We start from the raw sequence: 27,918 nt of genomic DNA on the forward strand, positions 1-27,918 counted from the left end.
ATGTCTTGTTCACTTTTAGTTCAAATTCATGCTCTAAGAAACAATATTTTAATTATATTTTGATAGATCTTAAGTTAAAAAGGCTAATGGAATTGTTTGTTACAAAAGTACTTGATACATTTTACCAATAAAGTTCATACAATGTCTAATCTTGTCCTGTGGTGTGACAGCATGTCATGTGGTGTGACATCACTTCAAATACAATTAAATGACTTTTCCTAATGTTAACTAACTTTAATTATTATGTGCATATAAAAACATGTTTTCATTTTACAGAATATTTCCACTAGAGTGAGTGATGAAAGATGGCACACGTGGATAATAAAATAAAAAAAACAGCTGTGAAAAAAATATGAAAATGATGAGAAATAATCATTCTGAAAGAGTACTTCTTAAACTTTAAACATACCTGATTTGTACTTGAAATCAATAATAGTAAAATATTTTAATTTTGTCAAAGGGACATGTCACACCGCAGGACAAATTGTGGCTGAAGCTATAAGAAAAGCTTAAAAAATAATGAAATTATACAAAAAATCCAAGAAAAAAAAATCAGCATTTGAACATTAAAATTGTAATCCTCATTAGAACTTTATTTTAAAAAACTGTTTCACCTTTATACTGTATGTCAACAATCCTTATATACATATACTTGGCCAATAAAAAAATCTGATTCTGATTCTGATGGTACGTAGATCAAAAGAAGCAAATTTAGCCAGGCAGAGGTATATGTTTATTTTGTGGTTCCTAGACAAGATGCTGTGCCTTTCTGTCTCATGTCATGAACCTTGATTTTCACACTTCATCGCGAGTTAAGGAGAGGTCAAATCAGAATCAGAATCAGAATTCTTTTAATGGCCAAGTATATTCAGACATACAGGAAATTAACTTGGTGTGGTCTGTGCGTAGGACATAACACATACCATAACACATAACATAACAACAAAATGCCTTGCTCTCAGTAAAATTGTCATTGTCAAATCAGTGAATGATACCAGTGAACATTCTCAATGTATTTACTTTTAATCACAGGAAATATGGTCAAAAGTGAGATCTTTCTTTCTTGTTGTGTACATCCACTAGTTCCAGCCATGGAATCATTAAAGGCTTTTCCTATCTACGCGCCACATTGCACAGTCTCAAGCACTGCCCATAACTTGTTGTACAGCTTACTTGTGATTGGAAGATTGGTGGACGCTGTTGGTAGGACCAATCATAGAGAGACTTACTCACAGTCTGCCGAATCAACATGGCGGCTTTCTGAGTTTATGAAGAAAAGCTAAGGTGTAATTCAACACTCTACACATATGTTCGTTATATTTAAGGTTTTATTTTTGTCATTGATGACTTAATGCACAGCAGAAATAAAATGTCAAGTGAAGGCAATAAGAAACAGTTCTGGAAAAGAAACACAGCTAAGGTCCCTGGCAGGTAAGTGACGTGTTCAAGCTAGTAAGTTAGCCGATATATTAGCAATCTTGCTAGCGGGCATATTGGTAGCAAGCAAACGTTAGGTTGCTTTTAACAGCGTTACATTGTGTTTGTCTTTAATGTTCTAACTAACAATGCGCCAACTCCTTCTAAACGCACATGTTGCGTTAATAGCAATTATCTATCATGCCTGACATGTTTGACATAGTCATCACATCAATGTTGGTAGCTATCGTTATCTAGCTAGCCCAGTGTTTCATGTCTAATGATAACTTAGCCAGCAAATATCACTGGCTTTCTAGTCTGCTGGCAAGATGAATAAGCAAAATTGTGTTATCTTGTCAACTAATAAGGACAGTTTAGATGATGTCACTTGGATATCGATACTGCTAACATGACAAACAAGACACGAGTAAAAGCGGTGGCATACCATTTCGTGAGTTTGTTATCATAATATCTTGCCGAAGAACTAACGTTAACAGTTATCTAGCCAGATAGCCACTGTGGTAACAAACTTGAAAACATAACAGAGCTAGATATTCATGATTGGCAGTGTCTTTTGAACTTCAGAATCTCAATTGATTCAGTCCGAATTTAGTTTTTTTACTGGGAGGGGAGAATGTATGTTTACCCTCAGGCTGCAAACGCTTACGTTAGCTTGCTTCATGTTATTAGCTAGCTCAGCTGTTAAGTTTTAAAGGACTTTGTAAACATAGTAGATCGACGTCTTTCCTGTCCCAGAACCGATATCTGTTGACTGTTGTTTATGATTGACTGACATCTACGGAACACAATGAGTAGGGTCAATCAGCAACAGCTGTAACAACTCCCTAGCGCCAACCATGTTTGCATTAAACAATCTTGTCCTTCATATTCATAACGCTGACTATACTGATGGAACGTTACGGTGTTTGTTGAAATCTGTTCTTAGCGTCTCGTGTACTTTACTTATTGATACTTAAGCAGATTGTAGTGTGTACACTTGGACCTGTTTCCTACATTTTTTAATCTATTTGTATTTTGGAATGGAAGAGTAGGGCTACTGACTGATACTTCCCATGTTATGTAGCATGCAGGAAGTACGCGACCTAAATGCGGAGAATAAGCCACTGACAGTCCATTCTTTATTCCAGCATACAGCATGTGTATGGAGCTCAGCATCCTCCCTTGGACCCTCTCCTTCATACCAAGTAAGACGTGTTTTAATTGTGTGCATGCACCAGAAAGTTTCATGCCATGAATTGATACATTCAGGAACCTAAAACTGCAATCTCCAGAGTGTACAGGAAGTCAATGCAATGTAAATTAACCCTTTATTGCAGATAACCTATTTGCTTTCTTTTGAAGGCAGGAATTTGTTAAAAGGCCCGCTGATGTTTATTTGGACTCATCACCTACACATTTTCAAATCAAACAAGGATGGCCTGATCAAAGAGTAAAGTCTGATACCTTGACTCCTGAAAAAGGACAAGCCATCCTAACAGCAAAGTGTGTTTTAGCCCCTTTCATTGTTACCGCATGACATTTTACAAAACTGAGGTTATGTTTTTGCATAGCAAGTGTATAGATTTTAAAGTTTTGGTCACAGTTGGTGGATTTTCATTTCTGTGGCAGTTCTTTTCCTGGATGATTAGCTTTCTGTTCAGAGACTGCATGTTCAATCATGGTAATGTCCATAGAGGGTTGTTTTTCATTTTTCAGTGGAGTTCGACAGTGTTCAACCTGTAATGGAACAGTCTCAGGGAAAGCAATGCGGATCCAACTTGGCTATTCTTATGTTAATGTCTTTTTTTAAAGAAGAAAGGCAATGGACATGTTTTTGTGCTCCAGTTGCTTTCCAATTTAGTTTGGTGCTGCTGAGTTGGAAGGGCCTATGGGAAACTGAATTAGAATGGAACTATTTCCTGTAAATTTACACCGAAATAAACGTGTCTCATACTCAAGGGGCACTTTGTGAAAAGGTCAAATTTAATTGGTTTTGTGCATTGGAATCTCTTGGAGCCCTTTATAAGAGATCTGGGAAAAGGATGGAATGTGTGTTAATATGAAATCTGTTTAAACTCTTGCTGTCTTTACTCTTACTGTCTCTTACTCTTACTTACTTTATAAGTGTGTGACTTTACATAACTGAGAACCATATTGGGTTATGAGTTATGTTACTGCCTATAGTGGCTCTGATGATGCTCAGATGTTTGTTGAATGCACATACACATAGACTACCACATACCATGAATCTCTTGAGGGCATTTCAATTTAATTTTGCTCTCCCAAAGATCAAAGTTAAACCAGCAGTCTGTTGACCTTATGTTCTCCTGTCCTAGTTTAATCAAAACTGGAAACAAGCCACAGCTGACACCAGGTAAACCAAAGAAAGCCACCACCTTCCAGGAGTTTGAGAGCATCACCAGTGATGCCTGGGATGTTGGTGATGATGATGATGAGCTGCTCGCTATGGCGGCTCAGAACCTGAACATTGAGGTTGTCATGGAGACGGCCAACAAAGTTATTGAGAATCACAGCAAGCTCCAAGAGCGACAACAACAACAGCTGCAGGTGGATGAGGTGTTTGAACAAGACGACAAAGAGGAGGAAGAGGTGGTTGAGGAGGACGCTGAGGAGGTTGATGGCGATGAGGAGGAAGAGGAGCGCGAAGAAGCAGCTGAGACTGCCGCAGAGCTGTCCTTCAGCTCAGAGGCTGGTTCATACACTGACACCCGGCTGGTGAAGTCTCTCAGCGAAGCCCCTATCGGCTCACCAAAGGGTCAGTATTTCACTATAACACATGCCTCCATTTTAGTTTCACTTGTATGTGCCAAAGAAATGGCATCTCTCTCTGTTTTTGTCTTCCTGCCTCAATGGAGACGTGGTTGCTTGGAGGCTGTTGCTTGATGGCATGGTGTTTTGACCCTAACAGTTATCTCCCTGGAACCTTGTCTAGAAGGGAAGATATTGTCTGTTCTCCTTCCTGCTATTTCCCCAGAATCAAAATGTATCCCCAGCTTGGCCTTTAGAACGGAAGAGGGTTGTTGTCTGTAGCTGCAATACTGCTCTGTGATTCTGCTAGCTCTAGATGGATGACGCAGATAATGAAGTGCCTGTCCATCTCTTCTTACTCAAGGTCCCCTACACTTTCAGCATTCATACCACCCTCGCCCGCCTGTAGGCTAGGCTAGAGCATAAGTATTCGTCACATACAGCTTCTGTGATGAGGAGTGAGACGGTATTTACTAGCCCCTCTGAAATGCCTTTTGTGCACTTTAAAAGCACCACAACTGCTTTCCATCTGGTGTCCTAAATGTTTGATGGCGGGCCTGCTGGAGTGGAGATTTCAGCTCGCCTGGCCTTATTAGATAATGGCAGACAGAGAGGCTTTCATTGTGGCCCAGGCCTCTCAGGCTAATGGACAAAACTGGTGTGCAGTGGTCTGTTGCCTTGGCTCAACCAAAGCTTGGTAATTACACCTAACGGGATTGGGGAAATAGTAAAGGGTCCCGCTTGTACATGGGCATTTATTAATGCTCTGCATTCTGTTGTTATTGTTTGTTTGTTTTTGGGATGCGGCACAGAGCTGGAAGGTGAGCCGGCTCTATACCGGCAGCAGTCCCTGCCCCACAGGCCTATCATCCCGATGGTGGCTCGAATGGCTGATCAGAACACCTCAGGAACCCCTGCCATGTCTGAGAGGGAGGCGTCCCGCCTGGACAAGTTCAAACAGGTCCTTGCTGGACCCAACACAGACCTAGGTGAGACCTCTGTTCCATATGTTGGACCTTAAATGTGATATTGCGTGTGGATGTACAATTGACAGGCGCTGTTCAGGCTTGATTACTGACATACAATATCTGGTCAGAAAATGTCATGACTGAGAATTTAAGCATTAACTTGGATTAATTATGGCTTTATAAGAAATGAAATCTCAGTTATAAATGGTTAATTAATCGTTGCAACTTTAAAGTCACTGCCCCGGTTAATCTGCCACTTAGCCAAGTTTATGCCCATGGATGATGCCCAAATGCCAAATCCTGCGCACTTCACAGCAGAGACTCTAATTTCACGATGTTAACCACAGACATGTGTGAGCCTAGCAATGAAATAATCTCACCATTCCTGTGAGTAGGGCACAGACAGAAGGTTTCTTGTTATGCTTTTTGCATGCTATAATGGGCGAGGAGCGCCTTGCAACTGGTGCTAATTTTGATCGGAAGAGAGAGGTGCAAACATCTGTATGGATAAGGTGGTCAAAATGTTTGTGGGAAATGAAACATCAACGTGTTCTAGGCCTGTAGCACGGTCACACTGAATGTGAAATCATATGCAAATGCCGCCTTTCTCTCTTCAGTCACGCAAATAGCCGTACTCTGCATTATCAATCTGTTTAATCGCATTATCAATGCGTTCTTTCTTAACATATTTTACAATGCCTTCCTCTTATATAAGCACATTTTCGAACAATTCCTTCAAATTTCATAGGATTAGTAATATAATAAACTACATAACATAAGTTAATTGCTGTTTTGTATGGTTTAATGCCATTTATTTCGTACATTTCGGTGCTGTTTTGATAACTTTTGACTGTCAGAACAGTTTGTGTAGAGTGATTTAACCATTATATGTCATACATATATCTCAGTTTAAATTTAGGAAGACATAGGGTTTCATAATCCCCATGAAACCACACTTGACAGCCATTTCAATGTGATTCAGGCGAAATCACTTCAGAAATCTGACAAAGCTAATATAGTTTTGAAAAGTTTAAGTTTTTAAAAAGGCTATAGGTTAATGCCATCAGAATCAGAATCAGGTTTTATTGGCCAAGTAAGTTTGCACAAACTAGGAATTTGACTTGGTAAACTGGCTCTCAGTGTGCTTACACAAAATATACATTACAGCACAATACAAAACAAACACAATTCAAAAACAAACAGTGCAATGGTCTATGAAGTTTAAGAAAGTATATACAGGAGCTGTGAATTGTTACAACAATAGTGCAAGGAAGAAGTGGAGAGTGCAAGAAGTGCAGGGATAAATATATATGTAACAGTGGATAAAGCTGTTCAGTAGTGATGTCATATAAATACAACCCTGTGTGTTGGATAAAAGCCATGACCAATGCTCCTTGTTTGGTTTTTAATTAACTATGTAAGAGTTAAAAGCAAAAATCCACTATGTAATGTTTTGTCTCATTAATTCATACACCTTGCTAGTGAACATGTCCTGTTCCAATCAGATCAAAAGTTTGCAATAGCAGTTCCTTGATAATAATGATAATAATAATAATAATGGTCTTCCAAAGCATTGTTCTTTTCCTCATGCGGTTCAACAGCCTTGTCAGAAGATCATTTATTAGAAGCTTTTGCATTCCAATTGGCCTCCAAATGCAAAATAATAATAGCTCAACATGCGACCGTCACTACCCCTCCTGCCTGTTCAGGCAACCATAACTACCTCCCTTGCCTGTTCAGGCAGTGTATGCACTTAGCAATAGTTAAGTTTGTTTTGTTTGCTTATAGCTAATTGCAAAGACTGATTTGTGTGTGTGTGTGTGTGTGTGTGTGTGTGTGTGTGTGTGTGTGTGTGTGTGTGTGTGTGTGTGTGTGTGTGTGTGTGTGTGTGTGTGTGTGTGTGTGTGTGTGTGTGTGTGTGTGTGTGTGTGTGTGTGTGTGTGCGCGCGCGCGCGCGTGTGAGTGATTGATTATAGGCTAGATGATTTTGAGGCACCTCTAGGTCAGTCCCCACCCACTTCAGGTTTCTGTCTGAATACATACAGATAATGTTAATATCGAACAGATACAGCTAATGGCTCCACCTCACACCCCTGCTGCATGGTGAGGATGGCGGGGGAACGTGCACTCCCTGAGTTGTTGAAATAAAAAACATGATAGATAGATAACCATGCCACCTAATTTCAATCCCTGGAATCCCTACACTGCGCACAGAGATTACAGAGATTATGACACCCTGTCAGTGCATTAGAGGTCACAATTCTGTATTTTCCTCAAGATTTATTTTCTCTAAATGAAGGAAATTGACAGTCCGCGCATTAATGCTTAACATGAAATGGACAAATCCATCTGTGCATTCACAATCCTTTGATAAATCTCAGTCCACACAGTAGCCTAGGTCTATGTGTTTTTAAGCAATTGTGTCATTTTAAACAGATCAACAACTGTATGGGGATCTGTGCGAGTAAAGCGGACCATTTCTTGTGCTTATAGAAAGTTTCAAGGACTCTTGAATCATGTGTCCCTCCTGGCTGCTGCAGCTATCAGTCAGTGCTGTGCTGTGCTGCAGAGATGTTGTCAGGTTGATAATGAGTGGCGTTTGAGGCGTGAGGACAAAGGTGTACGTGTTTTTGAACACTGAGAAGCCTCAGCCCAAGCCCCCATTGTGTTCTGTCCCATTAGCTGCCCTTGTAATGTATTGAACACTTCCCAATTGTTCTGTGTGATTGAGCTTGAATGGCTAATTGGAGTACAGCACTGCAGCAGGGAGTTGGGGAGTTGGAAAATAAAGTGCATTGTGGATGCTGCTGCTGCCTCGGCCAAGGTGCGCCTGATTGGGAGAAGTTTTCTCTCTGCATCTCCCTTGGCCGTTGTCGCGTGATGTCACAAGGCCCACTTCAATCAGTATTCCGGTCTCCATAGTGATTTCTAAGTGCATGAGTGAGAGGAGAGGCCGGGGCGCTGGCAGACGCTGATTCTCAAACTGTCAGCTGGCATTACAACAGCCTAGCCATCAGGGCCTGTCTTAATTTAGTTGTTGTCACCTTATTAAATATCTAAACTGACTAGCCAGACGTGGACTGCCAGAATGAAATATGAAGGTAATTCCGTGTACATAATTAAGCCGGTACGAGGGGCCGGTGACAGAGATGGATCAGGCTGTTGTCCTTTGGAGGAGGTCGATGTCCCTGTTCCCCGACAGTGACACGGCACCCAAGTATGTATGGTGCATTCATCACCTCTGTGGTGAGCACAGGAGGAAGAGCCAGCTCGCTGCCATTGCATCAGCCCTATGATGGGCCAGCGGAGGAGACACTGCCCTCTAGTGTACAGCATGGCTTCTTGTCCATAGAAATGTTTTCACAGACATAGAGCTTATACAAGAGAATTGGATCTTAGGTCTGGATGGCTGCATTTATAATTCTTATTTCCCCACAGTCTCTCTTTCTCTCTCTCTTCTCTCTCTCTCTCTCTGCTCATTAGATGCACTGATTATATTGGCCATCACTTTTCAGACATGATGAAGACTGATTCTGACTTTGTAAAGCTCCACAATATTGGCTTAGGCATATTGCTAGTTTGTAATAACAGGACAACATGCAGACAAAATCAGCTGTGTTGGCAGGGTGTGTTCAGACTCGTCTCTTTAGTGTGTCAGTGACCAGCTTCTTCTCAAGCAGTGAGGAATCTGTGTGGACTCCAGAGCTCAAGTACAAGACTCAGCCTGCAGAGAGGAGCCGGGTCACTGGTGCAGTAGCTCTGTGTGTGTTGGATCACAATGACAGGACATAGTGCCTTGTGTCTATTCTATGAAGTGGGATCAGTGAAATCTTAGAGAGCTGGACTGTGTGAGTTTCCCCATCTCCCTAAACCTTATTTCTCTCACCCTTGAACCATGTCCAAACAGAGTTGAAACAGTGTTGTTGCAAAACTGGAACTTTTCTGAGCTTGCTGCCAGAATATGCAGGATGGGGAGTGGGTCCAAATGCCATTTTGTTTGGCAGGGAGCTCAGAAAGAATTTTGAAGTAATGCTGTGATATTGCTTGTGTCTGGATGCGAATTTTGGCAGTGGAAGGTCTTCTTCACTCTGTGGTTAGGAGCACACTTCGGATAAATGGTTTGTCTGATCGCTGCGCACAGGGAGATGGCATGAGCCCCCCCCCATCCCCACCACCACCACCCCCACCCACACATGGACATATCAGGATAGCTGTTTTTTAAAGCCAAATGATGTAGAGGGAGTGTATTGAGTTGAGTTTTGAAGAGTGACAGTCTGATTTCAGTTGACCCACACCTCAACCGGCCTCCCATCAGTACACAGGCTTTCTTTGGGCTGTGGGTCTTTTAATGAGCGTCTCCCACATCAGTGCTAAAGCGTGGTTTTGGAGCTGCCGTCTGTGTCACCACAGGGTCAGCTTTTACGGTCTGCTCTTTGAGAAGGTAAGAGGATCCGACCAGGCAATTATTCCACGGCGGCGGGGAGGGTTGCCATGGAAATGCACTCTGGTTCTGATTGGGGTTTCTACCCCTCACTCTTCCCTTTGACGCACCGCTCTGCATCTCTGTCATTTTCTCTCTCTCTCTCTCTCTTTGGCTCTCTCGCCGCCTCCTTCCCACATATAGGCTCACTTCTTTGTAAGTCCTTCCCTTTTGGATTTCTCTTCTTCCCTCGCTCACCATTTCTCCTTTTCTGAATGCTCCCCTCTCTCTCTCGCTCTCTCCCCTCTCTCTCTCTCTCTTTCTCTCTTCTCCCTCAGCTTCTCTTCTCTGCCTCTTTCTCTCTCTTCCTCTCTCTCTCTTTCTCTCTCTCTCTCTTCCTCTCTCTCTCTCTCTTCTTGTCTCTCTCTCTCTCTCTGACTCTTTCATTTTCAGTGTTACGGTTGGGGGAGCTGCGGTTCTGCTCATCTCTCTGCCCCTGTCGCCTCCTGCTCCTCATCTGACAATCCTGTTACACAGCAATTTAACTATATTACAGGCTTACTATGGGCACAATTCTGGAGTTAATAGTCAACATCAAAGCCTAGAATGATGGGTTAATTCAATTTGACTCAATTCTATCGCCTTTGAGAAGTCTGTTAGGGTGCATTTTAAAGGATATCATGTAATGTGTATGAAAATGGCAGAAGCGCTGATGCCTCAGCGTGAGTGTTCTGGCAAATTGAGCCTTTCCTGGAGAGACTGATGGCTTATATCTCCTGACTTTGCATGACCATTTCATTTACTGCTTTTACACGCACAAAATGCAGCTTTGACTGCTATCCACTGCAGTTGGTGAACATTAAGGGAGTTTTTCTCCTATCGTCTCCGAACATCCAACCATGGTTAAGAAGAGGTCACAATATTTGTTTGACTAGTATTCAGTGTATAGTGATTGAGTGACATTACATACAGTGCCCTCCACAAATATTGGCACCCCTAGTGAATATGAGCTAAACAGGCTATAAAAAAATATGTCTTTGCTGTTCATCCTCTCAGTCTTTCACTCGAAATATACACAAAAATCTTACCTTTTCATTGAAGTAAAATTATTAAAAGAAAAAAAAACATTGACATTAAATAAATATTTTTCCCCTAAACATGTGTGCCACAATTATTGGCACCCCTTAATGTAATTTTTTGTGCAGCCTCCATTTGCCAAAATAATAGCTCTGAGTCTTCTCCTATAATGCGTGATAAGGTTGGTGAACACATGGCACGGGATCTGAGACCATTTCTACATGCAGTTTCTCTTCAGATCCTTCAGAATCTGAGGTCAACGTTTGTAGACCTGGCTACAGCTCATCCCACAGATTTTCTATGGGGTTTAGGTCAGGGGACTGTGATGGCCATGGCAAAACCTTTATTCTGTGGTCGGTGAACCATTTTTGTGTTGATTTTGAGGTGTGCCTAGAATCATTGTCCTGCTGGAAAGTCCAACCACGGCCCGTTTTAAGGCTTACTGGAGGGGGCTGTTAGGTTTCCATTTAATATCTGCTGGTATTTGATGGAGTCAACAAAATGTCCAGGGCCTTTGGAAGAAAAACAGCCCCACAACATCAAAGATCCGCCACCATACTTCACATTGGGTATGGAGTGCTTTTCTATATGGCTATCTTTCTGTCTACGCCAAACCCACCTTTGATGTTTGTTGCCAAAAAGCTTTATTTTGGTCTCATCTGACCATATAACTCGGCCTCATTGAAAGTCTGACTTACATCTGGCGCTTAAGTATGTTGTTGATTGACAGCAGAGGCTTTTTTCTTGCAACCTTCCAAAACAACTTGTGGTGATGTAGGTGGCGTCTGATGGTAGTTTTGGAGACTTTCTGACCACAAGACTCAACTAACCTCAACAATTCTCCAGCTGTGATCCTTGGAGATTAATTTGCCAGTAGAACCATCCCCCTCACGGTGCGTAGGGTCAATGTACAGACACGTCCTCTTCCAGGCTGATTCTTAACATCTCCTGTCGCTTTAAACTTCTTAATTATTTCCATGATATTGGAAATGGGTATTTTCAACTGTTTAGAGATTTTCTTGTGTCCATTTCTTGATTTGTGCAGCTCAACAACTTTTCATCGCGCATCATCACTGTGTTATTTGTGTCTTTTCCATAGTGATGAACAGTGGCGGCGCCAGAGATTTTTTTCTGCAGGTGCTATGGGGGTGCTCGGCATTTTACCGAGGGTGCTATGAAATTAAGGTGATACTAACATATGTGTCACATGGTTCTCTACTACAACACCTACCCACCATATCGTCACATCTGATTACATGTTTGCTTTCTGAAGCGTCTTTGTGGTCCATGAAAAGCACCATACAAATCGATCGTATTATTATTATTATTATCATTAGGCTACTTCCGACGGACACGCACAATAGCCGCGTTCATCTGCGACAGTCACTGACAAAATGCATTCAGCATGTTATAGATTCCGCAATCCCAAATACTTTGCTTACTTCAGTGGGGGTTAAAGTTGGCGCTAGGTGACCACCAAGCCACCACTACCATGTCTGACAAATTAAACTAAACATAAATAGTTCAATACATTCTAATATAAACTAAAGAGGGCAAATTAGAATAGAAGATAGATATTTCTTGATGGCCTATAAACATATCCGTACAAAGTGAGACAATTCTATTCACATATCAGTGCTAAAACAGTCAAAGAGTCAGAAATGCTTTCGAAAAGTATATATTATTTCAGGTCACAATCAATTAAAACGTAGAAGCTTATGTATACCTGGCTAGCAGAGACAGACTGCTCGTCCTAGGCTAGGCTAGTCTCTGATTTTTTAAGGCGGATCCAGAAAACCCCAAAAAGGACCGCATTCATTAATGTTACACATCAAACAAGACCGTTCCACCTTAAATCTTAAACGGTGTAAAGATACAGGCCCCTTTTAAAAGTGAATGAATCAAAACAGAAGGCACTCAAAACCACAATAATAAGAGCTAGATCACTGTATCATTGTACAATAAAACTTAAAACTTTACTTCTCAAAGAATGGCTAGCACCCTCAGTTGAGGTGTAGGGTTCATCTCTTTAATCACGACCTCCCTCTACTTCTAATAAAATGCAGATACCTGTTGCATTCCTTCTTGTTCTTCAACGTCACATGATTCTTCTACTCGTGAAATTTTGGGTATCAAAAACGGTTCCATTATTGTGAATTTGTTGATACTACCGCTTGAATGATTTTGACAGTGGATTAGCTCTCTTTCTCCTTCTATCGTCAGTGAACGTCAACGTTCACGCATGCGACCTGTCTGTGTCGTGCTACGTGAAGTATCTATTCATTTCAATCTGTTATTATTTTCTTTTGTGAATGAAATATTATTATAACACAATAAATTAAATTAAGAACGCAGAATGAAATGAAATACTAATTATAAATAAACCATTATTTTCTTGGGGGTGCTTTGGGGGTGCTATGGCTAATCCAGGGGGAGCTGTAGCACCCCCTAGCCCCCCCCCCCCCGGCGCCGCCCCTGGTGATGAATGACTAATGGAATTTGGCCTGTGTCACCTCATATTTGTACACCAGTGGAACTGGAAGTCATGGTTGACCTCATAAGAGTTCCTTATCAAACAGGTGAACTTAAAAATGTTAAATATGACTGGAAATATACTTCAGTTAGATTTTAATTAAAGATGTATCTAGGGGTGCCAATAATTGTGGCACACATGTTTTGGGGAAAAATATTTATTTAATGTCAACAGTTTTTTTTTCTTTCAATAATTTTCAATGAAAAGGTAAGATTTGTGTGAATATTTTTGAGTGAAAAACCAAGAGGATTTACAGCAAATATATATTTTATTATAGCCTGTTTAGCTCATATTCACTAGGGGTGCCAATATTTGTGGAGGGCACTGTATTCATGAGACAGGCTTTTAAGAAACAACAGGCTTAGCGGAAAGCATGTTTAGGCAGTGATGTGAGCAAACTGTGGAGTGTGCTGGGGTGACCTTGATGCCAGTGGCTCCAAATGAGCTCAAATGATGGGGATGACTCAAGGCGAGGGGTAGTTAGTGTGGCACAGCCATTGTGGTGCCTCACATGCCACTTTGAGTCTTTTAATCTTTTATTCATGTGAGTTTTGTTATGAGCAGCCCCCTCTCCCCACCTGTGGCCGGCTCTGACCACTCAGCTGAGACCCGTTACCTGAACTGTTTTAAAGAGAGAGAGAGAGCGAGTTTGGGCTCTGTCTCGGACAAGCCAGCTCTCTTTCATTTGATGTTATTGAAGCCACTGTTGAAAGGTGCTGTGCTTGGGATGCAGAGTTTTGATGATCACATTTCCTCTGCATGATTAACCATCATTGCAATCTCTCTCCTCTCTAGGCAGTTCATTTATCCTGTGTTGTGTATTTTAGAAATAAAAAAGAACTGCAGGAATATTTAAAACCATACAAAAACAGTTTATATGATTTAAGAGGAATTAATTGTGAATTTTCTCTTTTGTATTTATTGTGATGCTTTTCTATGTTGCGATGATAGGATTAGCAGGTGGGTGTTCAAGATTACTGGGAGGCCCACCCACCAGTCCCTACACTAGAGATAGCACTGCATTTGTAATAGGGAGCACATGTATAAAACATCCCACACTTACAAGAAGGCATTGAAGTTCAATTCTCTTTGCCAGTAGCGAGCTCTTTAGCAAAACTTGGATTAAGTTACGGACTGCCTATAGCCTAAGGGCCCCTAGTTATCAGTTAAGTGCAAATCCTTACAGAAATGTTAGCCAAATGTGAAAGACTGGAAGTTCTCACGACAGTCCTTTTTTTTCTCTCTGACTAAAACATTCATTATGCCTATGCAGTAATCATAGACCATTTGATGAAGAGTCTCTTCAGAAAGACGACAAGCTGCCGAGGCCAGGAGTCATTAGAAGCACTGCGCTTGAGAGCATCCATATTCACATTCCCACCAGCCAGCACAAGTCTGTGAACTCCACACGCAGTCCTGTGAAGTTGCAGCCAGTATAACTTCTAGGTGTTGGCCTCCTCGAAATAACAATTCCATTTAAGGGGGGGGGTGGGGGGGGGGGTGGGGGGTGTGCGGGGTGTGCGAGGAGAAAGTTTCGCTGCTCATTTTTTATGGCTAAATCTGAAAGTTTTATGAAGTTATATATGAAAATGTGTCACACTGATCTGCGTGTTGTATCTGGTTAACGATGCAACGCCACAGTAAAAACTGGGGGAAATTTATAATGCAATCAATTAAATGTAGCAAGCAGGAGCCCAGAGGAAGTGACAGGGTCTTACTGTACTCTCCCCAGCCACCTGGACTATATTTCTTCCCCCTGAGCAGGATCAGGCAATACGGAGAAGTATCTTTTTACAAGGCTCCCATTAGTTTACGAGCACGCCGGGTGTCACTTTGTCCTTTATTTGACTTAACTGCACCCACTGCCTGGGGTTTAAAGCAGAAGTTCTAAAGTTTTTACGGCCACGGGGAAAGATGTTTGGCAAAATGAAGAGCTCATTAGCTTCTGGCCTTTTTGTCCATTTTGGTTTGTTATTGATTTAAAGAGCAGGTCATGAGGGGTTATCTGGACTAATATATCAGGACCATCATGTGGTGCTCATAGGGCATAACAGCACTGTGTGGCCCCTCCAGATACACTGCCCCCAGACTGGGTTTCATAACAGCACTGTGTGGCCCCTCCAGATACACTGCCCCCAGACTGGGTTTCATAACAGTCGAGCGGATGTTGGCCTAGGTGAAATGTATGTGTTAAGAGGAACAGATGCTGGTGGAGGAGTAAATTCCATGCTGGATCAGAAGGGCTTGGCCCCGGATGATTTACCTGATCCAGGGTGCTTGTGAAAGTGTGGCCCTGTCCCTGGTATCATTGCACTGTGTGACAGCTGCGTTGTTTGAAGGGCATGTGGGTGTTTTTGTGTTTTTTTATTGTATTTTGATCCCTCTATATTCTTGCATTTCCCTTGGCCGTTGGGCTTCCTGAGATGATGTGTTTGAATAGTGCATAGCATCCTCCTGCCAACTGGAACCTTTCCACTCCACTTCACCTCACCTCAGCTCTTATGATTGACACCTCTTCTCTGCCTTGACAAATGTGATGTGTCTCCTTCCTCACGATCCCCCCCCCCCCCCCCCTGTCTTCAGCCAATCTGCGCCGTAGTTGTGCAGATGAAAAACAGAGGTGAAAGAACCTCCTTGTGCCTTTTCTATCACGCCTTGTATTTTCTGCTTTCCCCCCCTTCCTCACGACTCGTAATGCACTGATAAACAGCACTTGCCATTGGCTGAGACGTGGCAAGTGAGGATGCCGAGGGATATGATGATGTTCTTCCTGCTGAGTAGTGCTGTAGCTCAGATGTTGCTGAGGGCACGTTGCAGACATTCACCCAGCCTGTATTTCCATTTTGAGGCGAATCTCTTTTATTCACTCCCAGCAAAGATATTATTACATCTGCTCAGTTGAGACGTCTTTTTGCAGAATGAAAGTAGGGAAAGGCTAGCAGAGTGCAGAGAGAGCGCGAGAGGGCAAGAATGTGAATCGTCTCCGCAGCTCTTTCAGATGTGATGCACGCGGAAGAATGAAACAGTAGACGGGGTGCTTTCTCAGAACAGACGCATTGGCTGACTGGCATCTTGTACAACCCTTCAGATGCCTCCTTTCACTTAGCTCCAGCTATGTCTCAGCGAAGGCTTTTCAGCCCATTTTCAGGCACTGCTTCTCTTCTTATACATTTGAAGAAAGTGTCACACACTCTGAGAAATGAGACAGGGAGCATTAATGAAACGTCGTGTCTAATTTAGCTGAGACTTTCACGGGGTGCATTTATGTTCCCACTAGCCACTGCAGATCTTTTTTTCCCTTTAAAAATGGTTAATTGCATGTGCTTTAGAAGATTGCAGGCTCTTGGCACCAGAACTCCGAGCCCGTCCCAGTGAAGTGAAGGGGACATTAGACGCTTCAGATGACGAGGCTCGGAACTCTTGGGCCGTGGTGTAATTGGCAAGAATGGAGAGTGTCGGCGAGTCGGCTCGCTTTCAAAGCCCTCCGTCAGCAATGCTGCTCGGCATTTTGGAACCAGCCCCCCAGAGAGCTCAGCCAGCAGGTCGGTGGTGAGCCTGTGCTCAGGCTCACGTGTGATGTATGGGGCTGCTTGGCTGGAGCGCAGACTTCTCCAGCTGCCATTTCGAATCTCTGCCTCGACCCGGATGGTGTGCAGCCTCTGGGCAGCGTCCAGTTCCACGGCGGGAGAGCCCGCTCTGGAGGTCACCGTCCCCTGGTGCGGGGAAGTGTAAGCTTGTGTCTGCCTCTCTCCCCCCCCCGCTGTGAGATTAATGCCAGGCGCTGGAAATATAACAGATAGTTTAATTAAGCGCGGCCCACAAGATTCATTGACTAATTTCTGCAGCTGACAGCGCAAATGAGAGTTCAAAGGTGCGAGCCGAGGAGAGACACCCTTGAGTGGCTCTGGCTGTAATGAATTGAGTGCTTTCCCTATAAAGTTTCACCGTAAAGCCCGCTGTTCAATAAAAGGTGGCCATGGCGCTGTCTCCTGCGCTCAAGGCACCTCTGCTTTTCTTCCCCCCCCTTATCTTTACATTTAGTGGCAGCACACGACCCAGACACACACCCAGTCTTCAACAGCCCGCCCGCCCACCCACGTGACACTGAGCCTCTTTATCCCACACAGGAGAGAAGTCCTTGAGGCTCCGAGCTCTCTGGCCAGTGGAGAAACTCTACTATTCAAGCCAGTGAGACGCTTTAATGAGCCCTAATAATGTTGAGCCCACGTGCACCCGCTGGAGACGGAGACGGAGACCTGTGTGATTCTGTCTCTGGTGCCAGTGCTCTGTTTTAATATAGAAGAGTTAATCATCAGCTTGGCGCCATTTCCAGCAGCTTCATCAGGCCTGTTAGCGGTGCGGGAGCCTGGAGGGGCTAAATAAAGCGTATGCGCTTGCCTTTGAGGACGGCAGCTCTTATCTACCTGATGCTGCGCCCAGGGGCTTTTTAAATGAGTGCCTCGTGGTGGGTGTAGTGCAGAATATCTCTAGCTCAATACTTTCGCTCTCTCTCTCTCACACACACACACACACACACACACACACACACACACACACAAACACACACACTCTCTTTCTCTCCTTTTCCCTTTCTGTCAATCTCCTTTCTCTTTGTTTTGCTCATGCACTCCCTCTCTTTTTCTAGCTGTAATGCTCTTCTTTCCTTTATCACTGTGTGTCACTCTGTTGGTTTCCCTCTCTCATCATGCCCGTGTCTGTCTGGGTCTCTGCTTATCTATCTCACGTTCAGCTGGAGAAGCAGTGTTGCACCTGTGTTGTTATCTAATCACCAGCTTGAATTAATGTTTGTTTTGCGTAAGGAATAGCCAACAAGAATTTGTGAACTTTCTCAAATGCATGGATATTTGTGTCGCGTTGATCAGTGAAATGTATTTCTCACGGCTATAGATGGAATTGATGCAGCACCTCCTATTTAATTGGTCCAAAATCATAATTGTTTTTTCTCTTTTTATTTATTTTTGGTTGTCATGCAGTAGAGTTGCTAGGTTTGTGAAAATGTTCACACTGAGCGCTATAAATAAGAAGCGGAGAGAATGTGGTCAGATGCATCTGTCTTTATGTATAAAGCTATTTCTCACCGCGTGCCTTAATTTACAGCCAAATCAGTTTTCCTGCTCTCGTAGCACAAAAGACGGCACAATACACAATTACAGCCCACAGGCTGTGGCGCCGCGTTGTTGTGGAATCTGTGTGTGGAGCCGGAAAAAGCCTAATAAGCTCGACCTTTTGAGGCACAGCTGTGGAAATTGTCATTGGAAGTAATAAATGTAACTGGCCCAAAGTAGGTCTAGTGCTTGTGTGTTTCTCAGGTGTAGGTTATTGTTCCCACCTCAATAACTTGTGTGTGTGTGTGTGTGTGTGTGTGTGTCAACAGTGCTCCTTGTGAGGACACTAATGAACCAACAGTAGGTGATTAAATTGTACGGTTCTTGCTTCCTTTTTATGATGTTTAATTTCTGTGGTGAATTACACTTCTATCAGAGCAGAGCACATTGCATTTTATAATATATTTCTAGGTTTGTGACACGCAATATTTCACGAGAAATGAGACTGATTTGTTGAAAACATCACAAAGAGAATCAGTGATAATTATTCAGGTGCAGTCTGTGACTCTAATCCCATACACCTTTTGTCATATTCAGTGAATTGCTCCTTTGGTTCATCTAGCTGTGCGTTCTTCACACAAAAAACAACTATGGTGTTTGTGCACATTCCTGGCCCTAAATGGGAAACAAACACATTGGCTCCGATCGAGCCATCAACAATCCCAGCCTATTAACTTGGTGCGTTAGCAGTATGGAAAGGAGGGATGTAATTTGATTGTTCATATATCGACGGCCTTTTGTGAAAGCATAAGTGAGGCGCAGACTGCATGGTTAATGAATGAGAATACTGTTCCTCTGCTGGCAGAGGCGTGAGTGCAGGCCGGACTGGTGTGGAATCCTATATCAGAGCTCATCCAGAGTTTTAGAGGCCCAGGGGAGCTCATCTCTACACATTAAAAAGTCCAGGAGTATTCACATTAGGGATCCTAGATAGCCAGCTCTCGCTCTCTCTCTCGCTCTCTTTCACTCTCTCTCCTCTCCTCTCTCGCTCTCTCTCTCTCTTTCACTCTCGCTCTCTCTCTCCTCTGACTCGCTCTCTCTTACTCTTTTACTCTCTCTCTCTTACTCTCTTCCTCTCTCTCTCTCTCTTTCTCCTCTCTCTCTTGCTCTCTTTCAATCTCTTCTCTCTCTCTCTCTCTCCCTCTCTATCTCTCCCTCACACACACACACACACACACACACACACACACACACACACACACACACACACACACACACAGGGAGATGTAGATTGCAAATCTGCTGGCTGCTGAGGTAAAGGAGGTCAGGTTGACTGGATTTGCATGGAGGCTGTGGGTTTGGTAGAGCGTTGTTTCGTCCGATCACTTGCGGTTAGAGCCTTGAATACTTGAAACTTAGCCCAGAGTATTTCCACCCTTAAAATGGAGGGGTTTCTAGACAGGCAGACTGTGTAACAGAGTGGAACCTGACTTGCCACGTCTGAAGGAGGGGGGAGTAATCAAGCGTGGCACAGTGCACACAAAGTTGGGAGATGCGTGCACCCAGATGAAAAAACAATCTAGCCTCCTTTGCTATTTCAAGAAGAAAAATCATTATGTTTTAAGTAAAGTAAAGTACACTCAAAGATGTGAGTAAATCATTGAGTGGGTAGAGTGTGGGTATGTACATGGGGTATCTACCCAATGTATTGAATTATTTTGATGCCTAAAAAACGATTACTGGCGTAACTATATAGCAACCTAAGCTAGATAGCCTTTACATCAGTAATTAGCCTAATGACTGCCAAATCTGTCAAGGGATAAGAACCAGTATTGCCAAAGGGAACTGGAGTAACAAAACGCATACATACAGGCTATATAAGGATAAAAAAGAAAATACAAAATACTTTCCTTTTTTGTTATGCATGTAATCTTAATTTCTTGGTAGAAACATTACCCCAATCTACCAGTGTCAATCTCCCCTAAAACTTGATTTAGCCCCTGTTTTTTTTCAATAGCTCCAAATGCCAGTCTCTTCTCTCCTGATCACACTTTCTCCACACTTCAGAAAGGCATCAGTCTCTTCTCTTCTGAACACACTGTCTCCACACGTCAGAAAGGCATCAGTCTCTTTTCTTCTGATGCACTCACACTGTCCCCACACATCAGAAGGACATCAGTCTCTTCTCTTCTGATCACACTGTCTCCACACGTCAGAAAGGCATCAGTCTCTTTTCTTCTGATGCACTCACACTGTCCCCACACATCAGAAGGACATCAGTCTCTTCTCTTCTGATCACACTGTCCCCACACGTCAGAAAGCCATCAGTCTCTTCTCTTCTGATCACACTGTCCCCACACGTCAGAAAGCCATCAGTCTCTTCTCTTCTGATCACACTGTCCCCACACATCAGAAGGACATCAGTCTCTTCTCTTCTGATCACACGGTCTCCACACGTCAGAAAGCCATCAGTCTCTTCTCTTCTGATCACACTGTCCCCACACATCAGAAGGACATCAGTCTCTTCTCTTCTGATCACACGGTCTCCACACGTCAGAAAGCCATCAGTCTCTTCTCTTCTGATCACACTGTCCCCACACATCAGAAGGACATCAGTCTCTTCTCTTCTGATCACACTGTCCCCACACGTCAGAAAGCCATCAGTCTCTTCTCTTCTGATCACACTGTCCCCACACGTCAGAAAGCCATCAGCTTCATGTTCATCTCTAATTTGCTTTTCTTTGTCTTTCCTTCGTTTATCTTTTTTTCCTTGTAGAAGAGCTGCGGAAGTTGAGCTGGTCTGGGATCCCACGGCAGGTCAGGCCCATCACGTGGAAGCTGCTTTCAGTAAGTATGCTGGCTGTGTGCTCAGCTCTCCTCTGGCATCCCCTCTCCACTTCTTCTTCTTTTTAATCATTAACCAAAGGGTAGGTCTTCTGTTGTGCTGTCTTAATCACTTGCATTTCGAGTTGAAAAAATCTGAAAAATCTCCAGAGCACTAAAATGATTTATAGTAAGTAACATGTGGTTTTCAGCTGTGGTTTTCAACATGATATTGCATACAATATGCTACTACCTACCTGTATGCTAGAATAACTCAATTGGACTTGCATAGCCTTTCAATTTAAAATGTTATTTTGTGTTAACAATAACATCCCAGATACTTAATCTTATTTTGCATGAAGCTCAGAGCAGTAACATCAGTTCCTTTTGATGGCATGTCATTTAAAAATGATATTGTAATCTTCGCAAACAAGGCCGTTCAATTTTTACAGATAAAGTAATCCATACCTGTTGTGTTAAATGAAAGAGAGTTGAGGCAATATTGAATATTGAATCTATTTTCATTTGAGAGCACATTGGAGCCCTGGATTGCTGCTCACATCACATCACGCTTTGTTTGTTTAACTGTGCACTTGGCATTCATCAGAGAAGTTCCATGGCCTTTTCATTTGTTGCGTTCAAGGTGCTGAGATCTTAGAGTCCTGTCTATTTCAGAGCACTTTCACTCAAAGCCTCAGTGTGTCTGAATGCCCACATGACCTTTTAAAGCCCCCTCAGAGTCCACAGCTGCAGCAGAGCTATTGCTCTCGCACTCAAGGCTCTCACAAGACCAAGAAGAAGAAAAAAGAGTCTCACTCATGGCATGTCTCATATTGACTTTTATTCGCCAAAAGCTGCTCCATAGATATCCAATTTATTTAGTCTGGCAACTTCTACAGGGGCGCCTCAGATAAAAAAAGAGAGTAATTTCTTTTGCAACGTTGTGCATGCAGTCTTCATTTAAGTGGAATAAGAAAGGAGTGGATCTGGTTTGTCTATGCTGTTGCATGTGCCTGGGATGAGAGGATGCCAGACTTCTGCTGTGCAAACACAGTACTGACTTCATCCTAGCGTGGAGAACTGGAACGAGACCACAGCCGTGTTCACGTGCAACAATTAGACGCACTAAGTGCCTGTGGGGTACGCGCCCTGGACACTAGTGATGAATGAGGCCACATTCGACGGGTATTCCTTTCCCAAAATAAAGCCCTCCTGGCCGTGTGTTTAATTCATTAACGGAGAGGAATTGAAGTGGTTTGGAGATGGTTGAGCGGACACGGCCTCTGGTGATGTGCGCCGGTGCGGATCACTAGAGCGGGAGGTGTGGTGTGGGACTGGCCGGAGTGCGTGGAGGGAGGGGGCGTCTCTGGCACACTGGCTGCAGGGGCACCGCGGCGCTCCACCGCATGGGGAGACGAGCACTCTGATGGATGAGGTGCCAGCCACTGGTGGAGGGTGGAGCAGAGGGAGAGAGTTGGTATTCCACAAGCTTGTGTGTGTGTGTGTGTGTGTGTGTGTGTGTGTGTGTGTGTGTGTGTGTGTTGGTGGGTGCAGAGACAACACACTCACTCCCATGGAAATGTACACACACACACACACACACACACACACACACACACACACACACTCATCCAATAAACCTCTTTGACCTTCATTTACCTACGGCTCCCTCGTCGGTCATCGTGACGCAAACTCTGGGCTGTGTTGGTTCACTCAATCAAACCTCATCGATCCTGGCAACCAAATCCTCAGTGAAGTGTGTGTCTGTGTGTGCGTGTCTCCGTGTGCGTGTGTGTGTGTGTGTGTGTGTGTACGAACATTTGAAGAAAGGATTTAAACAGCTGGAAATCATCCTTTAACAAGAGCGATGTGTTGAGCAGGCCCAGGAAAGGTAGTGGAGGGTGTCGTCACCATTTGAACAGTCGTTTTAATGCGCAATCAATTCTCCCCATCCTGCTGACTTCACACAAACTGCACTCTTCCTCCCCCCAGGAACCTGTTCAAACGCTCCACTAAGTAGAAATCATTTTTGTTTGTCAGTTCCCCAGTAGAAAATAAAGATTTCATTTACTCCCAAAATTGATTCCTTAAGCTTATTTTCAGAAGGGAGAGAGCTGGAGAAAGAAAAAAAAAAGATTGCCTGTTTACTGTAGTTCAGCATCTATTAGGTGGCAGAGTGTGGGTTTCACAGAGAGATTAGTGAAGGCTGGGGAAATCACCGGCGGCTCAGGCCTGCTCTGATACGGCGGGGCTACGGTCGGGGCCCTGATTTGCCGGTTTTAGCACTCTTCAGTTTGACTTCTGCTGGTCAGCACTGGACAAAACCTTCTCCGTGGGAGACAGTCACAAGCCAATAAAAGTCTCTGATGAAGTACGGCATCTCCACGCACTGGCCTGCGCCGGTGACCCGCTGTAAACTCTCCAGTAACCTTGACTTGGGGAACTCCAGAACGCCCTCATTATGGAAAGTGAAGTGAAGTCAGGGCGGGCAGGACGAAGGGGGGACCCCTCCCCACCCTCTCCCTCTAGGGGCTTTGTGTCTCTGCTGCAGGCATAGGGGGGGACCCATCCCCACCCCACCCTTAGGGGGCTTGTGTCTCTGCTGCAGGCATAGGGGGGGACCCATCCCCACCCCACCCTTAGGGGGCTTGTGTCTCTGCTGCAGGCATAGGGGGGGACCCATCCCCACCCCACCCTTAGGGGGCTTGTGTCTCTGCTGCAGGCATAGGGGGGGACCCATCCCCACCCCACCCTTAGGGGGCTTTGTGTCTCTGCTGCACGTCCCCCGCCTTCACAAATTACACCCTCCGCACGAGTCCCAACCACCAATCACACTTTTAAATTGAGATTGTCTGTTGTGATTGCAACAAAAGGGGACATTTCTTTCATTTCTAGAAAAAAAGAGCTTAGCATTTACTCGAGGCGATTCTCCGTCAAGCCTCTTTCCCTTCCAGACGAAGGCGTCATTGTGTAGAGATCAGCTTTGTTCGCCTCTCCTTCCTCCCGTCTCCGTGTCTCTGCTCCTCTGCAGTGGCACGCCTGCTGTGCTTTTAAACATGAAAAGGAACGAGAGAAAGAGGGGAAAAAAAAGATCACCTGCTCAGGTGATTAAAGCCTGTTTTTCATTTAGGGGATATCGGTTGGACGCGTTGACAAATTGCCTCCCTCCCTGCTAACAGCTGGGGGAGCGGGCTGATGAAAAGCCCTGCCTGGGAGGGGATGTTAAGCATTACCGCATTCCTATCAAGCCATCCCGCCTTCCCTTGCTCTCCTCTCTTTCCCTTTCCTCTCCTCTCTGCACCCCTCCATTCTCCTTCTCTCCTTTCCCCTTATCTCCCTCTCCTCCTCTTCGACCTTCTCTCATCCACTCCCATCCACTCCTCTCCTCTTCCCTATTCCTCTCCTATTCCTCTCCTTTCTCTCCTCACTGCACGTGCTACACATTAATTACAGTCCTCCTGTCAGGCGGCTACTATGCACCTGCTCAGGACAGCACCCTGCTTTCCCTGTCCCCCGTAGCAGCACCCACAGCAGCAGCACCCACAGCAGCAGCACCCACAGCAGCAGCACCCGTAGCACAAGGCCAGCCCGCTCCGTCACTCACCTGGCAGCCCGTGGACGTCCGTGTGTCATTATCACAGACGTTCTTTATTGGTTTGTTTTCCGTCTACAGAATAGAAACGGCTTCTCAGTGGCCCGTCTCTCTGTCAGACGGGTTGGAGCCACCTACATCAATGACTAGATTAGAAGCCTGAGAGAAAAGCCTTTCAAAACAAACTACACTCGCACACAACAAAGAGCCCCACTCCCTCCCTACCCATCTCCTTTCATGATGTGACACCTGCTGTACAGAAATTGGGCACATTACTTTGAAGCTGTCTGTGTTTTGTCGTGGTGCCTGCCCGTGTCCTGATGGAAACTTGTGTGGTAGAAACTCCAGAAGTTCATTCAGAGCACAGAACACCATTAACTCACAAACATGTGCAATATATACACATGCACACATACACAGAGCACGTAGATGGATGCGGAGTCTCTAAAAAAAATAAAAAAAAACTGTTGAGGCAAACAGTCCATCAAATTATAACCCACAGTGTATGTCCTCAGGCAACTGTTGAAACCAACCCTAATTCCAGATTCTGCACTAAGCAGTCGGCTGATGGTGGGATATCAAAAGCCCCTGCAGAATCCTTTATCAATTAGGCTTAATTACATGTACGTATCCTAATGGCCTGTTCTGGGAGTGTAACGGGGAGCGCTTGGCACACATACATCTTGTTGTAAAAGCTGTCTAGGCAGGAGAGTAAAGAATGGGAGTGTGCATCGCAGCTCCGGTGATGAATGGGCTTTTGCAGCTGTACATTTCCAAGCAATCAATTACTTTTATCAAGAGACGTTCTTTTTCCGTCTCCGACATCTGCTGCGCGCTCTCCTTTACTGATGACCAAAATTGACTCCCGGCCCACTGAAGTGGAGGACGGGTCCAGACAGAACCAGAGCCCCTCTTTAATGCTTTTGGGCCCTCCAGAACCTGGAACCTGTCAAGGGAGGCAGGACAGTGGGGCAACAACGGACCCACAGGGACCCAGGCAGAAAGTTGCATCTGTGAAATAACAGCAGTGAGGCGAGATCCAAAGCATTCCAGGAAAGGTGACCCCCTGCTTGAGTCGGTACCAGTCAACACGGAGGGAGAATGTGGAGGCTAACGTGAATCTGTCACGCTGAATTGATTTAAAGGTGTTGCAGCGGCCCAGTGCAAAGACCCACGTTTTCTTCTCCCCGCAGGGCTACCTCCCCGCCAACGCAGAGCGCAGGGAGAGCACGCTGCAGAGGAAGCGACAGGAGTACTTCGGCTTCATCGAGCAATACTACGACTCTCGCAACGACGAGCACCACCAGGACACCTACAGACAGGTAAAAGCCCACGCACCATTCTCGTCTCGCCACGTGTGCCGCACAAACGTGCCCTGTGACGATGCCTCGCGCGCTCTCTTTTCTAAGAGCTTCACCAAAACCCCTCAAGTGCTCTTTAGTCGACTGGGACCAAACAAACAAGCTTCCCTTTAAATAGCTTACAAGAGAACCACAGCAAATAAAAAACAATAATTTGAGTCGTAACTCCTGAAATCCCCCGTCCCTCCCGCTAGGTAGTCCCCCTCGTCCCAGCTGTGCACTCAGCACTCTGAGAGCCCTCACTATGCACTCCATTCACTGTGCTTCTCCGCTCGTTTCAGAGGAAATGCTGCAGCCTGTATTTCAACTGTGTGTAGGCTGTAGCAGCAGCAGGAGGAGGCCGTTAAGTGGATCTCGCTGGTGTTTGTTTAGTTTAGTTTAGTTGCCTTCCCGGAGGCGTAGTACTGTGCTGTAGGCTAAGCGGGGCGGCTGGCGTCGGTGTGTGTGCGGGTGCTGAGGAGGTGAGCACCTCCCAATAGGGGCCCTGTGTCTGTGGAGGGGAGTCTGGCCGCGACTAAGAGAGAAGGGCCACCTCCCCAGCACATCACCCAACCCCCCCCCCTCCCACCTCCCAAGCAGCCTTGGCTCAGCCTGCCGCTCCTCTCAGCCTGCAGACTCCCACAATCCTCCCAGCTCGGCTCATTTTTCTCCTCGGCGTAATCGCTGAGCCCCTGTCGGCCGCCTGTTATCTGGCAAGAGAACCAGGCGCCACACAATAACAGCCCCCGGAGAAACACTGCTTACCTGTCCCAGACGCCGCCTGCTCCTCTCTGACCCATTTTATTTTCCACAGGAAGGACGGCCGCACGCTGATGGTTCACTTATGCAATGATGTGTTGTGCCGTCTTTAGATCCGATGACGTACATGTCTGTGTGTTTTTTTGTCTTCCACTTCCAGATTTTTTTAATCTCAGATCTGGCAAGACAATAACAACACTGATGTATTCCGTCTGGTGGTGGTGGTGTGTGTTTGAGTGTGTGTGTGTGTGTGTGTGTGTGTGTGTGTGGGTGTGTGTGTGTGTGTGTGTGTGTGAGAGAGCATGTTTATGTATCTCCCACTGTTTCCCTACCCTCTCTTTTATATGTTTGACTGAATGTGTTAACTCCCGGTGTGTGTGTGTGTGTGTGTGTGTGTGTTTTTGTGCTGTTGTGTCCTCTTTGATCCATCAGATTCACATAGATATCCCCCGGATGAGTCCGGAGAGTTTAGTGCTGCAGCCTAAAGTCACCGAGGTAAGATAGGTTGTGGTCTGGGACGCTCCACCGCTCGGCCTACCTCCACCTCCACCTGACCCCGCTCAAGGCCGCCCGTCTGTCTGTCTGTCTGTCTGTCTGTGTCTTTCTGTCTCCTGTCTCGCTGACGTACTGGCTGTCTCACTCGAGATTGAGCGCAGCTGAACTGAGCCCCTGTAGCATATTCTGGCCTTCACCCACTTCATTCATCCCTCCGATGTGTGCGTTCTCTCCCCCACTTATTAAAACCCATTCAAGAGAGAGATGACCTTTTGATGAGAGGCCAATGAAGTGGTGGAGTCACCTTGCTTCACGGGGCCAGTTCAGGGGGCCCTGAGACCGGTGCCAGAGGCAGCCTGAGTGGCCCCTCACGGCTCCTGAGCGCTCTCTCTTAACGGCCCGGTCCAATCGGATCCCATCTCTAACCTGCTTGTGCTCCTCTGTTTGTGTTCTTTCCCTGCAGATTCACATTGACATACCAAGAACTAATCCTCTTATTCCTCTCTTTCAACAAGCTTCTGTGCAAGAGGTGAGACTCCCTACACACTCGCCACCAAGCCTGTAGGCGTCCACCATGCACACTGGCATGCACTTGTTTCCCCCCCCCAAGCTCTTTTTGCACACACACCAGCATACACACTCAAATGCCCTTTAGGCACC

At 44.9% G+C, this 27,918-nt stretch overlaps 1 protein-coding gene across 2 annotated transcripts in view; it reads left to right on the forward strand.

The window, feature by feature from the left end:
- Window positions 1–1,314: 1,314 nt before the first annotated feature.
- tbc1d22a (TBC1 domain family, member 22a) overlaps window positions 1,315–27,918 on the forward strand; it is a 102,852-nt gene continuing 76,248 nt past the window's right edge. The window contains exons 1-8 of one of the 2 annotated variants that reach the window (XM_080850980.1): window positions 1,315–1,431; window positions 2,565–2,621; window positions 2,779–2,919; window positions 3,753–4,192; window positions 4,998–5,174; window positions 21,026–21,096; window positions 25,858–25,986; window positions 27,722–27,787. In XM_080850980.1, coding sequence (XP_080707106.1) covers window positions 1,352–1,431; window positions 2,565–2,621; window positions 2,779–2,919; window positions 3,753–4,192; window positions 4,998–5,174; window positions 21,026–21,096; window positions 25,858–25,986; window positions 27,722–27,787 — 1,161 coding nt within the window. In that variant the 5' untranslated portion in view covers window positions 1,315–1,351. The remainder of the gene's footprint in view (window positions 1,432–2,564; window positions 2,622–2,778; window positions 2,920–3,752; window positions 4,193–4,997; window positions 5,175–21,025; window positions 21,097–25,857; window positions 25,987–27,721; window positions 27,788–27,918) is intronic. The other variant, XM_080850981.1, reaches the window with a different exon arrangement.

Source organism: Sprattus sprattus, assembly GCF_963457725.1.
Source record: "Sprattus sprattus genome assembly, chromosome: 14".
Classification (NCBI taxonomy): Eukaryota; Metazoa; Chordata; class Actinopteri; order Clupeiformes; family Clupeidae; genus Sprattus; species Sprattus sprattus.